Source organism: Dermacentor variabilis, chromosome 7 (genome assembly GCF_050947875.1).
Source record: "Dermacentor variabilis isolate Ectoservices chromosome 7, ASM5094787v1, whole genome shotgun sequence".
NCBI lineage: Eukaryota > Metazoa > Arthropoda > Arachnida > Ixodida > Ixodidae > Dermacentor > Dermacentor variabilis.
The window spans coordinates 165,843,321-165,862,119 of NC_134574.1; the positions used below are offsets into that span (position 1 = coordinate 165,843,321).

The window sequence follows — 18,799 nt, forward strand, 5'->3', positions numbered from 1 at the left end:
TGGGCGTCCGACCGACTCGCGGGCAGAATTCGATCCCCGCTCCGGGGGTGGAGCGCCCGGGCGAGCACAGTCTCTCGGCGTCTCGACCGTGCCTCCTTCGACGACGTCGGGGCTCCTCTCGTACCACGCTCTGCCAGCTCCCGGTATCTGGAGGCTCATTCATTCGGGATCGCACTGCGGACCAGTCGCAAGCTCGCGTCAAAGATACATCATCAGCACGTTCACTGCCATGCTGCCTGTACTCCTTTGCCTAGCGCTGCTTTCCCTGTCAGGTAAGTGCGAGTTGAAACGGTCAGATTTTTTTTTTTAAATCCCACAACCGTTTTTGCGCGGCCACGACGTGCGGCGGCGTGCTCAGTGTCGAATTTCAAAGAACAGCCGACGACGCAGCCTGCGCCGGGGTGCCAAATTTTCGCTTCGAAACGTTATTATAAAATAAAAGTTATATAGAAAAAAGAAATATGGATGACTGGCTAAAAACAACGCGAAAAGATATTGTCGTTTGTTCGAGTACAGTATACTCAACGAGAAATATGGATGACTGGCTAAAAACAACGCGAAAAGATATCGTCTGTTCGAGTACAGTATACTCAGGTATACCTTAAGTATACTCAAGGTATAACCTTGTGTATACTCTACTCGAACAGACGACAATATCTTTTCGCGTTGTTTTTAACCAGTCATCCGTATTTATTATTTCTCAGGACGCGTTTTACCGGCTCATCGTTGGAGGTCAGCTAGGAATTTGTACGACTGCGGCTGTGAAACCTAACGGCGTGGTCCAGAAACGCAGGCTATACGCGAGAGCCTCGAAGCGTAGCCGTTAATACCTGGGCGTCGATGATAAACCATCCAGAAGACACGTCCGACGAAGGGTGCACGTGAGGAAGAACTCGCTCATGCAGCTTCGTTTTCTTTGACGTATGAGTTACTCAGATTCACAAATATACATGTACGAGGCCTTCTTTTTTTTAATTCGCCTGAGTTGCCTCGCGACATAATGTGGGAATTGAATTATGGAGGCCCACTTCGTGTGGATACTGCAACTGCGACTCATAAGATGCTTCTCAAGATTAATATTTGCCTGGCTTTCACGTCGTAAAGCTGCACTGTCGGCTATGAAACACGCCGTATATTATACACGGAGGGCTTCGGAATAGCGTTGGTTTCGTATGTGGCTTTTTAACGTGCACTAATATCCCAGTGCAGCGACATTTTAGCGTGTTGCCACGGTCAGATTGCAGCCACCGTGACCGGAAGCCGAGCCCGCGTCTTCGTGCTCAGCAGCGGAACACCGCAAATGTTGGCAATGAGTCACCGCAGCGCACGTTGTCCAGTCAACTTTTGACTTTTTCCTTTGTTGTTCCTATAATGCGTTCCTTCCAGGTGCACCATGTAGTTTGTTGTCTGTCGAATACTTCCGGACTTTCCCTCCTTCTCTCCCCCCCAGATGTATCTATAGGGCCACCATTGTCGATGTACACATGTGACACCTGTCGTTTATGTATAGCATCGTCAGTCTGTCTGTCTGTCCGTCCGTCCGTAATTCAAACCTTACTGAGATGTCTCACTTTTCGTCATTGCAAAAACACGAACGTAAACGATACTCCAGCGAAGCGCACACAGGCAATATCATTGCGCAGTGAAATATAGTGCGGGGCGTAACTGTCTCATTAAATGACAGGATTAGAAAGTATTGTTTTTGCTTGGTACATGATTCGTTACAGTGATACGTTACACGTTAGGACGTTTGCGCATGCACGCAGTAGCGATTTCAGCAGCCGCTGAGCAGACGACGCTGCGTGCATGAACACATCTCGAGAGGCATTCGGCTTCCTATTGGCTAAGGAGTCGTGTAGCTTCAGCAGTGCTGTAAACGACTTGTGAGATAGATTATAGGCATAACGCAGCGTTTCCTTTCGGTCGATTCTATTCCTTTCTTTCCATCCGCTACCCACGACTAGCAGATCTTGGTGACAGCGTACGCGGAGTGCCATTCGGACCATTGACGAAGCGCGGAAAGTAAACGAATTGGGAATAGAATCGTTACGCCAACTCGGACATGTTCGCGGAGACATTCACGTGGCGTTCATATCAATTGATGAATGCAGTTTGCGGCGAGGGTGCCGTGAAGCGCTGGCTGCCGGATACCCGCTGGGAGACGGGCCGCAACTGGCAGGCAGGGAAGCCGCCCTGTGCCGGACAGAGGGCCTCGTTGGGACACTCGCAGGGACTGGCCATCTACGTCGGATCGGCGGTGCAGCTCGGGGCGCTGGTCAGTGCGCGCGATAATAACCGCAGAAGTTTGTCAAACTGTGTGTTTTAAGGTCCCGAAACTGCATTTGGGAGGGATGCCTTAGTGGAGGGCTTTGGACTAATTTAGACTAGCTGGGGTTCTTTGACCTACACCCAAAGCACGGTACCCGAGCGTTTTCGCATTCCGTTCCCATAGAAATGCTGCCGTTTTGGCCGGGAGTCGCACCCGCGGCCTCATGCTCATCAGCGAACGTCATCCACTAGCCACCGTGGCGGGCTACGTGTAACCATTAACGCAGACAAAAAGAAACATGCTGAAATCGGGTCCGGTGCTGTAGCAATTTTTCTTTTCTCAGTCCCGCTCTCAAGCGGCGACAACATGGACGCTAACGTAATGCTGGCGCGTTGCTCTTTTTCTTTTTTTGTTTACAATTTTTTTTATTGCGATGGCGACTTATAGTATGTAGTGTTCTCACTGGTTCGTTTATCATTTTGTCTGAAGCCTGTTGCGTGTCATATGTGCCTCGGAGATGTGCAAATAGTTGGAGTTTTATTTGCGACAGCCAATTATATAAAAATTTGAACTGGTTCGTGTCATCTTGTCTGAAGCCCATATGTGTGTCGTTTTTATCACGCAAAACAAAACAAAGCGGAGAAAACCTAAGGGCAGCACTCAAAAGCTCGACGCGTCTCTAGAGTATTCGTTTATTTGTTTTCTTTTTTCAAACGCCACTGTATTAACTTTGCTATAGAGGAGGAGGGTCATATACCAGGCTACAGGGCGTACAGCCTTTAAAAAGTTCTTTGTCTGTAGGCTGACGTAATCTACTTTTTACGGATATTGAGCAAAACGAGAATAAGGTGAAAGCAGGAGCCAACGTTTCGACAAGGGGACTTGTCTTCTTCAAGGCTTGTCGAAACGTTGGCTCCTGCTTTCACCTTGTTCTCGTTTTGCTCATGGTCTTGAATTTCCATCCCCCGCCTTCCCCGTGTTTTTATGGATATTGTCACGTGTGTGTCCTACATTTTGCCGATGATTGTTTTCACCGAGTTATCGTCGTTATCGATTTCTTGTTTCAGTGCGTGACACGCTTGTGGTATGAGATTACGTCACCTGTTTTACATCATGAGTGCTGTAGGTAAAGGTATGGCCCCCGTCTAATTAAATCTTCAGCCATCCGTCGCTTTAGTTCCGCGTATTGCAACATGTTCCATGAGGCAAATAATTGTCAGTTAGAAAGCTTTATTAATTGTCTAACTACACGCGATACCATATAGCGCGCAAGTGAGGTTCCACCTTTTCGGGTAATAATCGAGCTTATCCAGCACAGTTGAGATCTGTTTCTTCTTTTGAATCTGTTCCCGTTAAAAGAGATCGCGCCTATACGTCACAACGCGTTGCCGTTTCATGCAATGCAGGTATTCCCGAAGACGGGGCAACTGGTGCTTGAGGAAGGCGCCGCGCTCAGCTTCGAGAGCGTCGAGACGGACGGAGACTGCGTGGGTGAGTGCGGGGCTTATACCGCGTCTGTGCATTCGCGTAAAGTTGTACTCCCTTTAATTATGCAGCCAGTGTTTGTTAGTTGAAACATTCATTTGTTCATTGAGAATGTTTTTTTTTACCTTTTTCGTTCAGAGGACTTAATTTTATTTTATGTTTACCCATTTGTGACCCTCAATTCTGACTTTTTATATAGTTGTATGCCCACCAGGCATGCTCACAAGTGAGAGCAGGCGTATCGAAAATAAATAACCTACACGTGTTAAACGCAGTCTCACACGTTAAAACTCTCCAACATGACAATTGTTTTGCTGAAAAATAACCTCTTTATACCGCTGTAATGAAATGTCGAAGAAAAGTTATTCAAAATGAAGCCTGTACGCAAGAGATCACGTGACGCGTCATCAGAAAATTAACCGTGGTCGGGATTGCCCGTGTAACTCTGGTGGACTACGGTTCGCGTTAACCGCGGTTGAGCGAGTTAACAACGGTTAAGTTTAACTGCGGTTAAGCTGCCCGTGTAACTAGGGCATTAGTGTAGCCGTGCCATGCCGCGCCATGCGCAAGGACAGCGACGTCTCGTGGTACGCGAGGGAACGTGTGCGTGTCATCGGTATGCAGCATTCGACAGTGCGGCGACTGTGCAAAAAGGAATGAAACAATGAACTTTATTTTCCGCTCAGAAGAGCAGGAGTCGTGAGGAAAGCTCGACAGAAATTGACGGTGCCCCCGATCCCTACATTTATCTGCAGCACAATAAGACAGCTGCAGCATATGGGTTGGCATAGCAAGAAATACCATCAATGTCAGTAAACAACGAAAAAAATCTAATGGTACAAGAATCGAAAAACACGCACTGAAACTGAAATAGAATATGGATTAGTCTAGGACAGGAAAAAAAAAAAGTATCGGAGAAAAGCACCGGGCCGATTCCCTTGGCCTACGATGTTAGGTAGTCACATCTCTAACCACTGAACACCATAGAATTCATAAACATATCTTGCATCATGTTCTTTAAATATTTTTTTCGTTATACAGTTTGGCTAACGTTAGCTGGGACACACGGTATTGCGTTGTCACGTACCTACCTTCACCTTCATATGGCCTCTGTCTTAACATTCTGCTCATGTACGTGCCTCGTCATGCGTGAGATTGGCTGGACATCAACTAAGTCGATGTCCAGCGCTCGTCCAGTCTATACTTGTTTCCTTCTGTGTAGGTGCTTTTCAAATCCGAGCTGCAAACACGAATGCGCGATCCAGCAGCCAACTAGCCCGCCTCACCGCTTTAACTGCTTTACGTTGCGCTCGTCAATTTCAGCTTGTGCGTCTGGATTGCGAATAAATTTAGTTCTTTTTCGGCGGGCCTGTGGTCGCTGTGCTCTTTTCGCACGCCTCGACGCCCTGCCATAGGAGAGGCCCAGTTCGCGGCCCAAGAGCGCGTGCACTGGTACAACCCGGATCACTGGGCGCTGCGCCAGTCGTCGCAGCTGCTGCCCGAGGCCGTCGAGAACCGGCCGGACACGGCGCCCAGGCCGCCCGCGGTGCCGGACTCCGAGCTCGTGCCCTGCCCCAGCGACTTCGTGATCTTCGAGGACGAGCGATTCCGCATCGACATGGACGGCCTCAGGCCCAAGGTGCGCGAGGTCCAGATTGGCGACCGGGTGAGCACCTCGACGCAAATTTTTACAACCCTTTTGGCGCACTGGGTTTCCCTTGGCCCTGTACCGATTTACTTGTTTTTTTTTTTTCGGCTCGCTGATGACAATGACGGCTTGCGGGGCTGTGCCACCAATACATATTGATGTTTGTAACACGCAAACTATGAAGGTAAGCGCCTTAAACTTAGACGCGAACTGCATGTTGGGGTACCTTTGGCAAAATTTTAGCAAATGCCCTGCATCACTAAAATTACTGTTTTACAAAACAGTCATACGTTCCAAGTTGGAAGATGCTGCTGCCATTCGGCACCTTAGCAATGCTACGCTCGTTAACTTCGTTGAAATGGTTCAAAGCAATTCCACGCGCTTCATTCTTTCCAGCTACGATCGTACGTAAAGTATAATTAACATCCATGAAAAGCAGCTTGTGTGTACCCTTGCTATCGCTGCACATAAAGGTCTTTAGCTTATGCCTTTTTCAGAAAGTGCATCGTCACCGCATCATTCGCAGTGAGCTTCTCCTAACACCTACTTATCAGTCATCTTGAGTTGATCACCATCATATAATAAGCGGCACATTTTGTCGCACGAGCAGGTTTTTATACTCATTTATTCCACAAACAACCGGTGATTAGAACCATCCTTCCGCTGATACCGTGTCAGTCGAAGAGTGCACTTTTCTTCAAAACCTTGTGTGCACCTTTTGAATTGCGACAATACCACGTAACTTCAAGTCTTGTTCAGCTGTATCTTGACTAGTCAATGGCATTTTTCTCTATCTCTTCTGGCAATGTTGTTTTGGTAAACATGTTGAGCGCAAATGTCGCTAGCATTATCAGGGTGTCCACTCACGGGGGACAACTGGGAATTCTCAGGGAACTTGAATAGTCTGGGAATGCTCATGAAAAACTCAAAGAATTTGTGCTTCTATCAGGGAAAATTAGCTGTAATTTTATTGAAAGTGAACGAAATTCGCGCTAATGCTGGCTCCAGTAACATAGGAATCACAAGAAATCGTATTTGACGCCGTGGTCACCGGCTCGAGGAGTTTCCAGATTTTTTCTGACATGCCCGATAATTCGCGCGGCTTCGCGGCACCATCATGTCGTACCCCATAGAGTCAGTGTATAAGAACGTCTGAAATTTGGAATGCAAGGGCATTTCGCCGACCGATATTTCGTAATTTTTTCCGTGACTGCAGGTCCGAAACGGCATTAATCAAAGCCACCACCGCCGCCATTTAGGTTATCTCGCCGCCTCGAACCGGCGCACTAGCACGCAGATCCGCTGGCAGCCGTAGCCACCACCGTGGCAAAGCCAGGCCTAGCTGCTTCTACGTTAGCTATTAAACTTCTTTTCGTGCGGTGCCGTGTTTTTTATTGAAAGAATTCGCCGCTATCAACAATGGCACCGACACCGCCGTTTTAATCCTGGAGGTTGGCTTCGAAGCTCAAAGAAAACACCACGTGTTGTATAACGCCGGTTCTCGAAAGTGAACTTCGCCTCAATGCAGAAATGTTAGGCGTTGAAGCTTAACAATCGTGGGAAGGGGCAAATGTCACGGGACACAGTATATGCATACCAGTCTTCTGTCGCACTATGAGCACCGATATGCCTAATAAGTTTACTGGCAGGCCTCCAGAGCTTTTTTGAACGTGCCTGTGGCGATTTGAGCCCTTAAAGGGCCCCTCACCAAGTCTCGCAATATTGACACGTGTACTTCTTTATCTTTATCGGGCGACCACGTTTCCTTGAAGAAAAGAGCGCTACGAAGACACGGACTAAAAGAGGAACATGTACGACGGACAAGGCGCCTTGTCCGTCGTACATGTTCCTCTTTTGGTCCGTGTCTTCGTAGCGCTCTTTTCTTCAAGTATGCAAAACCAACTCGCCCACATCAAGCTTCTGCGACCACGTTTCTTCGCCTAACAAATGTTATCGCACAGCGCAGGACACGCATGCATGTATAGGAAGTTTCTGGAATGTTATTGATGGTTCCATCCGCTGTCTGTGAGCGAATCTTGTGTAATCTGATTGCATGTATGCGCGACGCGAATAATGTAGAACTTTGTGGAAGACACGCGGGTCCCAGCGATTACTCTGAAACATTCGACGACTGATGTACAAAAGCTGACGTGCTTTACCCGCTGATCAGATTTTCGACGATCGCTGACTGTGTTCGGCGCTGTCGCCGTTCTTTGAGTATAGCCTTTTTTTTTTTTTTTTTGAAGGCACAAAAGCTCGCCCAATAAAACGCTAGTTTCGTCGTTCCCAGTATTGCTGCTTTCCTCACCGTCACTACTACGTGACAATATTGAGCTGACAAGCGCAGAGCATACAATGCGCGCCAACGATCGTGTTTGCAAAGGATTACATCGCTATGCGCCGCGGAAAAGTCTGAAATTTCAATCCGAACGTCGCTTTTCCTTCTCGCGGCCGCTGCGCTCCAAGCCCGATGGTGACGTATACTCGCGTCCTTGCGCCTACGTACTCGGTTCTGCAGTGTGACGTCGCTCGTGGTGGCACGTGACTTCGAGAATTATTCAAGGCCACATCTGTTATTTGTGTGATCAGTGTTTGCTTGAATTGACGAATTGAAGTTTAGAAAAATAATAAAACACAAACGGAATGTTCTTCTTGTTTTACTTCGCACCTAAGCACGAGAGATGTACTTCCGCTTCGTCTGCTTGTTTCCATGGTCGTGTAGTCACGTGGGCAGGTACCGAAAGTATGCCATCTTCTGCCGTGTTGCAGCGCGTGATCATGCTCTGCGATCCGCTTGTTCTGCCTCAGTATTCGTGTAGCATTGAATTATACCACTAGTTATGTGTCCTTGTGCACAGCGCGCAAATCGTGCGCTGCGCGAACGAGACAACTAAAGTCCCTTTAGAGACAACAGCTCGCGCGGGACGCTGTCAGCGAAGTGCGTAGTGCCGAAAAAAAAAAAAAAAGCGAGGAGAAAAAAAGATTAAGGCGGGCCCTGTGACGTATGCGTCACACGATCCTCGAGGTCCGGTATGGGAGAACGCAGGGAAGGAATTTCGCTTGCGGAGGCTAGACGGGGCGAGTGGAGAGAGCGTCTTGTTTGGCAGTGGAGCCCGCGTGATGAAATCATGGGTTCGCGGCACTGAAATATTTCTATCTCGGCTATTATTGAGCCGATTTTAAATATTTTTGCGGCAGAACGCTCCTTAGAGGACATGTAACAACTTGCAGCGTATGACGAAAATTTGCTATGGGGCCTAGTGAGGAGCCCTTGAAGGGCAGTTAGACATGGGTTCATTTTTCCGGGCTGCCCGATTTTTCGGACGTTTTCGCGGCGCGTTCGGAGTCCGAAAAATCGGTCGTTGACTGTACTACTGACCAAGAGGGTGCTTCAAGTGGTCCGTGGGGCGAACGCGTGGTGGAAGGAGGACAAGAGCAGAAAGGATCTTTGCAATATTGAGGAATCAACGGGAAAGGAATGGTGCCGCTGCCTCTTTGAAAAAGCTTGAACTCAAAAAAGCAAAGCGTTGGCTGACGCCGAGATGCAGCTGTCCCTCATCCTAACCAAAATAAACTTTAAAGCAGTGCAACCCAACACTGAGGTGTTGTGTACGGGGTGGGAGCATGTCTGGACAGTTGAGGTGGACTTTCCAGCTGCTGAGAGAGAATCTTAGTTGTGACAGAGTTCAGGCCTCATACCAATGAGCTTGCTTTCAGTTGATAGAAGTAGCTCATATTGGAAAATATTTGCTTCTGTACGCATCTCCTTTTCATTGGTATTTGAAAATGTTTGACTCGATTTCGAATTGGGTTTGCCATTTTTTTCCCAATATATTTTATTCATTGTGCATTTTACTAACACCTTGCTTTTGTTTTCTTTTTGAAGAAAATAAACATTACACTTTGCTGTTTGAACTGGATAAAATAATTTTTTGTTTCAACATGCTTACAGAGACAGGGTGTCTACCAACCGGGAAAACCGGGAATTCTCAGGGATCTTTAGTAGTCTGGAAAAAGACAGGGAAAATTCAGGGAATTTGTGCCTCTATCAGGGAAAATTAGCTGTGATTTTATTGAAAGGGTCGCAAGTCGCGGTAATGCTGGCTCGAGTAACAGACAGAAATCGTAATGATCGTCTTTGACGGCCTGCCGTCTTCTGGAGGAGTTGCCAGTGTACAGTCAACGACCGACTTTCCGGATTCCCGATAATTTGGACGGCTTTGCGGCACCACCACGTACCCCATAGAGTCAATGTATCAGAACGTCTGAAATTTCGGACGTACGAACTCTTCGCCGTGCGATTTTCCAGAGGTTTTGCCGTGACCTCAGGTCCGAAACGGCATTAATCAAAGCCACCACCGCTGCCATTTTGATTATCTCGCTGCCTTGAATCGGCACTCTCGCACGCAGATCCGCTGGCAGCCGTAGCCACCACTGCAGCAACGCTAGGCCTAGCTGTTTTGAGGTTCGCTATGACGCTTCTTGCCGTTGGGTGCCGTGTGTTTTATTGAAATAATTCGTTGCTGTCAGCAATGGCACGGAGACCGCCTTTTTGGTCCTCGCGATTGGCTTAGAAGCTTGGAAAGCATGGTGCATTTCATAATGCCGGTCCCCGAAAGTCAGCTTTGCCTTCGAACAGAAATGTTACTTGGTGAAGCATAGGCACGAGTATCGCAGGGAAGCATAACAAGCGTGGGGAGGGGCTATTGCCACAGGACACAGTATGTATTCCTTAATTATATTCGCGTGCACCCGGTATTTCCTCTCACAGTACGAGCACCGATATGCCTAATACGTGTAGTGACAGGCCTTCAGAGCGTTTTGGAATGTGCCTGTGGCGGTTTAGGGCCTTAAATACAGTAAATGACATGCATTTATTTTTTTTCCCAGCTGGCCGATTTTTCGGACGTTTTCGCGGCCCGTAGTGGGTTCGAAAAATCGGACGTAAACTGTGCGACTGACCAAGAAGATGCTTCAAATGGTCCGTGGGGCGAACGAGTGGCGGAAGGAGGACAAGAACAGAAAGAACCTATGCATTGATGAATGAACGGGAAAGCGAGTGTGCCGCCGCTTCTTTCAAGGAGCTTGAGCTAAAAATAAGTGTTGTCTGACGCCGAGATGCAGGTGTTCCTTATCCAGGCCAAACTAAACTCTTTAAAGCAATGAAACGCAACACTGAGGTGTTGTGCCTGGGCTGAGAGTATGTCAGGACAGTTGAGGTCGACACACCAGTTATTGAAAGAGAATCTCACTTCTGACAAAGTTCGGACCTCATACCAACGAGCTTGCCATCAGTTGATAGAAATAGCTCACATTCGAAAACATTTGCTCCTGTATATGCATCTCCTTTTTTATTCATATTTGAGAATGTCCGACTCGATTTGCAATTTTTTCGAAGATATTTTCGAAGAAGACATAACACATAGTTCTGCATCACTCAGGGAATTTTGCAAAGGCACTCAGGGAAAAACCTGGAAAACTCAGGGAATTTGGAAATGTCAACTTGGTAGACACCCTGAGAGAGTGACAGCATCAGGCCACATGGTGTCACCTCGTCTTGACATATAACAAAGCTCTGTCTCATTTAAAAAATTTTGCAAAGGCATTCAGGGAAAACCTCGAAAACTCGGGGAAATTGAAAATGTCAACTTAATAGACACCCTAACTATATGTAAATTTATTATAAGTAATCTCGTTATTGTTGTACGCATGTACCCCGTCTCCCACTACAATGCCTAGGCACTTCATGGTATGTGATATAAATAAATAAAATGTATACAGCCTTCTCTTTAGTATGTGTACTACATATCGATCATCTTGCCTTTTCCCCCATCCACTTCTGCTGGCCGCTGTTCAGGAGTCAGTGGCCTAGATAGATTACAATGTTGCCAGCAGGAACTTTTATCCATTTCATAATAAAATGCTTACTACTGTTGCGTACTGCTATACTACTACTAGTACTTCTTACTATTATTACTAATATAAACTATTACTACTAATATATACTGTTGCTGCTACTGGTACTGTCTATATCTACTGCTGCTGCTGCTGGCTCTATACGACGGCCGGTACTACTACTACTACCTACTTTTATGCTATTCCTACTACTATATAATGTTGCTGCTGCGGACTACTACTACTACTAGGAGTGCTGCTGCTGGCTCTACGACTGCCGGTACTACTTTACTACTAGTAGTGCTGCTGCTCGCTCTACAACTGCCGGTACTACTACTAGTAGTGCTGCTGCTGGCTTTACCACTGCCGGTACTACTACTATAGTTGGATACAACTGAAGTCTGCAGTGAAGTCCCGCCTACGCCCTCATAACCGCGAGGCTGCAAATAGGTCGTACTTCAAACTTTCCCGAATAAGGCAGTAACCACAAAAATAAAATTATAAGCGCGCAATTTTATACGCTTTCAGTCGCCTATTACTGTGGAAAGGTGAAAGCCTAATTCTTTCTTGAACTGAAACAAAATGCTTGCTTCGCTGCAACTATTTACTGTCGTTTCACTTCAGCTGGCATGAAAGTTTCACGAGTAAAATGGGCTCAGCAGTGAAATCCATTGTACCGTGGACTTTTGAAGAGCGAAATGATCAGACTCCATGCACTTTGTCCATGTTTGTTGCCCATCTCATCGCTTTGGCGATGAAAAGACTCTCCAAGAACAGCAGACGCTCCGGAGTAGAGTGCACGTCCCGAGGTATCAAGTACGACGCCATTTTGAAAATGTTGCATGACAACGACTTTGTTTGCTTCTGTGATTGGTTAGTGGAGTAACCCAATGCCACGCTGTCCGTGTGCTTTGGTTGCCTACTGCTGTTTTTTTTTTAAGTTGTATCCTACTATAGTAGTGCTGCTGCTGGCTCTACGAGTGCCAGTACTACTACTAGTAGTGGTGCTGTGGGCCCGATGACTGCCGTTGCTACTACTAGTAGTGCTACTGCTGGCTCTACGACTGCCGGTACTACTACTAGTAGTGCTGCTGGTGGCTCTACGACTGCTGGTACTACTACTAATAGTGCTGCTGCTGGCTCTACGACTGCCGGTACTCCTATTACTAGTAGTAGTAGTAGTAAACTGGAACTAAATTGAAACTGCTATTCAATATGGATCACTTTCAGGAATATCACTTTGGATGCGCATTACAAGATTGGCTAAGTCATTGACTGGATGCACAGTCGCTATAATGAGGTGTTATGCTGAGATTGACGTCACGCAATAAAGAAAGCATTCCCGATGGGAAACATCATCTACTGAGAGTGCGATCGAGGGGTCTGCTGAGTGTAAACAGTAAAAGCCTTATAGGGCACTCCACTGCATGTTCTCTCTCTCTTCCTATGTCTGTTCTATTTGACTTCCTATAGCAAGTTAGTGTATACACTAGTTCATTAAGCCTTGTGTGAAGCCTGTTGTGTGTTATATGTGCCTCCGAGATGTCTAGAGAGAGAGGAAGTTATCTACATAAATGCGGAAAGCTTGACCAGAGCTTGCTCTTGCCTGCTGAATGCTGCACTGGGAAAAAGGGGGACGGTGAATAAAAGTGATGACGATGATGATTGTCCACGCCTCCTTCGTGTTTACATTTCAAAACGTGCAGATATATGGAGGCCCCGAGATGAACTCGCTACTCGGCAGCGACGAAGGAAAAGCTATGTTCAGTGGCGTTCTGACTAGCGGCTCACCGGACTGTGAAGACCCGCAGGGCTGCTCGTGCGGCAACGACCAGCCCGAGGTGAGGGCTCCATTGCAATACATACACCGCGACTGGGAATCGAACCCACAAGCTCATATGCTCAGCAGCAGAACGCCACTGAGCCTGCGGTGGGTGCAAATTCGTGTCAAGGCAGCACTGGATTCGGCATGCGCATTTGCTGGCCCCACTTTTTTTTTTTCTTTTTCTTTTTTTTTTTTTTTTTTGTACGTGCAGTTCTTTCTCAAACACATTTCAGTTTCAACGCCTGGCCTCCTCGCGACTTTTTGTCATGTACAGTTGTAACGACGCTCACATTAGCATGTGGCATGCATTTCAGTCCTCCTGGCAAGACATACAAACCAGTTAGAGCCATTTATTTTTTATTCACAAACACGCTCAATGGGCCCGTGACTTTGGAGTTACGGGGACTCTAAAGAGAAAAGAAATTTAGCTGTATTTGTATATTACCCTTCTGCAATACCGAAAAGCTGCTCTTAATTTGTGGACAGGCTCGGTAAGCCAAAAAGGTGCGAAAACGAAAGACGGGTGGTGACCCTGCCTTGAGGTTCGCGCACCAGCTCGAAGTGTCATCACGGATTTTGATGGCATCTGCTCAGGGCGAGTAAAATTTTTACTGGCACAGAAATACTGTATTGCATTCTTGAAGAAACAAACTGAAATTGACAAGTTTCAAGTACTTTTACTGAGCCAAAATGGGAAAAATACAAACAAATACTTTAAGATACTTCAGCTCACAGTGACTTAACGATGCTGAGGATTATGGGCAGAATAAAAAAGAAATGAAACTTTGATCTTCATTTTCTATTCTAATAATGAACCTATTTTTCCATGAAATTAACGAAAATTAAGTTTTCAACAAATATTTTATCAATCTGGAATGATTTAGTGTTTATCTTTATCCTTCTAACATACTTTTATATTCTAAAAGAAAATAATGGCTCACGTTTGTCTCTCTTTTTTTCTGAGTGTCACTTCAAAGCCTGCGGTTGAAAATTGCTTAGCGCTTGTATAGATAAATTCAGGAAACCTTAGTACAGGGCCATAGTTGCTCTCAAAATTATAGATTATCTTATCTGTTTATCTGGTGGTCTTGTTGATACTGTTTTCAATAGAGTGTACATGCGGTCATTCTTTTCCCCGCAGCCCCTGGAGCGAATCTGCATACAGCACGCGCCCCGTTGCGCCGAGGATTTGCCTTGCCAGGACTCCATCGTTATGATAGGAAACTGCTGTCCCATCTGCGGTACGTCATGTGTGTTCCAGCGAATACTAGATGTCGCGAGTCTCTAATATGTTTACCGGAATGTGTGGCACATATATGGACGAGATAGAGGATAAAGTGGCTGTCGCTATTTATATTCTGGCAAAAAAGTAGAGAGGAGAGTGAAAGTGTGTAACGTGGAGTCAGTGGCAGCCCTATAAGATGCACGATGTCACCATGCAACGTCACCGCGACATCACCACGCAAAGGTGAACTTCTTTCATTATGGGCGTCATTTGGGAACAGTAAATTATTTTGAGGCACTGAGAGACAGATGCAGTGCTTTTTTTTATGTGGGCAGAGCTTGTATTTAATTCATAGGTTGCGTTTTGATTGCAAAATTGTCCACGGAAATAGCCATAAAGCACTGGGCAAATATCAAGAAATGCGTGCTGGACATGTTGAAATTTATTATTGATTAGCGATAATACTTACCAGAGTTCTCCTTTTTTTTTTTTTTTTGTGACAGCGCATTATAACCAACACATTGAATTGCAGTTTCAGGTGTAGGCAATACGTATGCCTTATCGCCTATGTATTCGCCATCATTTCAGCTACTTTACTCATTGTATTGCGAGTGTCGTGACAAGTGTGAACTACTTGTTTTCTGCATTTTCTTTTATCTCCCTCCCTCGCTTTGGGAGTATACCTTCTCCAGCTTTACCCATCCGTGTATGTAACTGTTGAACTGCGTCCGTGCAGCTTCTGCGTTGCTAATACATCCCGGTCCGGGCTTCATCTTTGACAATGTTGTCCAGCTCCTCTTCACCGACATCATCAAGGTGAGCTCAGTGAGTGGTTTAAGAAAGATTCTCGTAAGGTACACCCAGCTCATATGCTAGATCTTGAAGTGCAATCTCGAGTAATCGATATAAAGGACAATTGTGTGTGTACGGCAAGAGATCCTCAGGCTTGTAGAGATGAAATGACAGTGCTTTTGCATTACAGGTATCTTTGTATAGCATGCCTTTTCCGACCTCAGGCTTTTTTAAGTCTTCTGTCGGGGCTGTGCGAGCTGTATTGGTTAATTACGTTTCTAGAACTCCATAGAAAGCCGCCCAAACCGTAAACTGGTAAGGCAGAAACTAGGCAAAAACACAAGGTGAGTGGCAACGCCCCATGTAAGTTCTCGCACCAGTTTTTCTGAATTGATCAACATTAACAGCATTTCCTGTTGTTCTAGTTCATTTTTCATAGATCAGCAATGAGTGTTTTTTTTTTTTTTCACTGGAGCAAGGACAAAAACGTTTTGAAAAAGTACTTTACCAGTCTAAACTTATTGTTTCCAAGAAATGATGTTGCTGGTGACCCACCGTAAGGGACTCGAAGCACACAAGCAGGCAACGTACAAGAAACAAATGGACACAAGCACGAACTTCCTACTGGTGTTTCTCCTCCTCATTTTGTTCATGCACCATTCAGGCATCCTGTCAATGTATCTTTGTGGTTCCTGAGCCAACCATGTCCTGCGAGTGCGACATTTGGACGTGTCTGGTGCCCATGTGAGCGAGGTCTGATAGCTTCCCAGAACGCCAGATGTGTTTCCTTCACAGGAATAGCTGTTATGCACATAATTAGCAGTTTCGTTATTGGCTGGACGTTATACAAAGACAGGAGCTGCCACCATATATGCTCCCGGTGGCAGTGCCACCCCTGTCTTAGGTTTTAACGTGAAGTGTTCTTTGGTCGACCATCCCAGGGCACTTTGTGGTAGGTAGGTGGGTTCCTCTCTCACATCGCCTAACCACTAAAGTGTCCGACGGTGGTGTCGAACCTCGGCCACCCGGCACAGTATATCTCGATGCTCCTCCATAAGGCACTACCGCATGTATGCTTCTTTCGTGCCAATGCCAGTTAACTCTTTCAGGCATGTGGTGCGTACAGCATGTCACGTAGCTCAAGCTAGAGCGCACATGCTGGTTTCAGCTGGTCCGCAGACTCGGAAATGAAAAAGCGCTACTGATAGTTGCCTAATCTTACACTATCGTTTGCGTGTGTCACATCGCATACCAACAAAAGAGAGTGTGTGTGTGTCTGTGTGTGTGATATACATAACCGTGTTGTATTACATGTAGTCTCACTCTACCATCAACATTTGGCACATGTAGAATAGCCGGGCTCGCATACTACAGCTTGCGGAGAGACTGCGATTTGTGCCAGGCGAAATCGTCACATGCACTTTATTGACAAGGCGATTTCCTTGCAGCCCAAGTATGGCGGACATGTGCAAGCCTACATCCATCGTACCTACACCGGACTCATTCAGGTCATCACCGTCGATCTCGGCACCAAGAACAATGGGATGCCGATAGCCCCTGGAAAAGCTCACAGCCTTGCCACGGACATCTACGAGAGAATAACAGGCAAGGATATTTATTTATGATAAGAGGTTGCTAAATTTTTATTTCAAAGTGTATAGAAGCCTACCGCTGAAAGTACTCTCGCCAAGTTTGGGCACTGCAAACAGACAAGCGTGCTGCGCACCTCACGCACTGACGACCATGTCTGCAAGGTATTGCATCGATGCACACCGTGAAAACGGCTGGAAATTCAAATGGCAGGCCTGCCCACAGTCACTTTCAAGGGAACCTTGCTTCCTGACAGAGCGACAACGTCACACCGCATGCCTGCAGTGTCACTGATAATGGCACGTGACTTCGGTAAACTATGCAATGCAGAATGCGCAAAAGTGCCATCGAAAGTGCACTGCACAAGAGGATAAAAAACAACAGGAGTAGAAAAAAATAATATGAAGGAGGCGGGGGCTCGTGATAATAGTGCGGCATGGTCCCTTGACTGCGGTATGTTAGAAGGCAGTAATGGAGGGAGAGTGATTGTGGTAGAGGGAAAGGCGTTATTTTCTGCAACCCTCTATACGGAGCACAGCTCAGCGCCTACAGCGAAGGGATGTCGCTCGCCAGAAAAGGGCAGGAAGACGGTGTCTATGTTGGCAGTGAAGCTTGCCTCCGGGCAGCATGGCATTGCGACATTTCAGTCTCTTCTATCACCGCTATTAGCGAACCAATCTGAAAAAAAAAAATGGTTCTTTAGAGGGGACTTCACAAGTTATAATGTATAATCTGAATTTCTGACGGGCCCTGGCGAGGGGGCATTTAAACAGTCAAACGTGTCGCTATATAAGCAAATGTAGTATGTGTCGCTTCAAGGTGGTTTCAAGAGGGCACACCAGACCTATAAGTATCATACATACTGTTTCCCACAGGCGAGGATGCAGAGCATTACAGCGTCCTCAGTGCGAGCCTGACCGGGAGTGAAAAGTGGAACACCACGCTGGCTGGCGGAAGCGGTGCATCGCAAGGTTAGGTAACGTCCGTATATTCACGTTAAATTCGGGCAACCTCTCGGCAGCTTCTTTCCCTTTATAAATTGACGCCTTGCGTTATTTTTTTTTTCCTTGGTTCGCAAGAGACTGGAATGTTCTTCTACTTGCAAATGCTAATATGGTATCTAATGACAATTTTTACCATGCCTTGTGTGTTTGATTTGAGTGTGAATTACACGATTTCACACGAGATGTATACCCCCTGATGTAAGTAAATAACTACATCTATAAATAAGTTCACAATGAAGCCAACAGATAATGAAGCCTGCAAAAGTAGAGAGGAAGTCATTAGTAATTTTAATTGAAGTGTACAAGTGATAAGCTAAGGAAATGAAAGTGGACGCATGAACAACTTTCCCAGAGAGCTAACTTTCCCTAACCAAGAGGACCGCATTCCTGCTAGTAGCGTGCTTAAAGCTGAGACGCGCATTTTGAAACCTTGTTAAGTGAGGAAATGGGATGGTGGCAGGAATGGCGTAACTGACCCACATTTTGATACTTTAATTATGATTACAGCCCAAGGTCTGCCAAGTTGGTTGCGTCAAAGGTGTGTAGAGAGGCGCACTTGCAAGTTTTGAATATCATCTGTTGTGCTATGACGGCGGCTGGTTCCACATCCACACTCTTGGATGTTTATTCATGTGTACTAGATCATTAAGTCAAGGGGATGAAAAAAAGACTGTTGAGTTAAGCTGTATTAGTGAACTACGCTTCTTCAGAATGCCAGAAAAGTGGAAAAAAGAAAAAAAAGATGAAAGGCGCTTAACGACGCCGTCCTGAAGTTTCCGCAACGGCTTACTATGATGCCAGGGATTTTGACAGCGCCTATTGGCGTCGAGATAAATGTTTGTTGGTAAAGGAGGACTACATTGGACTACAATATAAGCAATTGCTACTTGGACTCAGCCTAGCAACTTTCGAGAAAGTTTCCTGCATCAGAACGGTCCCCGGAGAATACGTCACAGTGCCGTATGCAGGCGCCGAGGTTACGGCGTGAAAATATAAAAAGGGGAAGTTTGACTATTTTGTTCGATAATAATGAACTATTTCCTGCCAAAAAAGTCAAAATAGATCT

At 46.2% G+C, this 18,799-nt stretch overlaps 1 protein-coding gene across 4 annotated transcripts in view; it reads left to right on the plus strand.

The window, feature by feature from the left end:
- Amnionless (amnion associated transmembrane protein) overlaps window positions 1–18,799 on the plus strand; it is a 48,029-nt gene continuing 29,230 nt past the window's right edge. For 2 of the 4 annotated variants that reach the window (XM_075700225.1, XM_075700224.1), the window contains exons 1-9: window positions 1–272; window positions 2,112–2,275; window positions 3,676–3,760; window positions 5,170–5,420; window positions 13,004–13,138; window positions 14,264–14,363; window positions 15,084–15,163; window positions 16,588–16,744; window positions 17,605–17,700. In XM_075700225.1, the coding sequence (XP_075556340.1) occupies window positions 230–272; window positions 2,112–2,275; window positions 3,676–3,760; window positions 5,170–5,420; window positions 13,004–13,138; window positions 14,264–14,363; window positions 15,084–15,163; window positions 16,588–16,744; window positions 17,605–17,700 (1,111 nt within the window). In that variant the 5' untranslated portion in view covers window positions 1–229. The remainder of the gene's footprint in view (window positions 273–2,111; window positions 2,276–3,675; window positions 3,761–5,169; window positions 5,421–13,003; window positions 13,139–14,263; window positions 14,364–15,083; window positions 15,164–16,587; window positions 16,745–17,604; window positions 17,701–18,799) is intronic. The other 2 variants (XM_075700222.1, XM_075700223.1) reach the window with 1 other exon arrangement.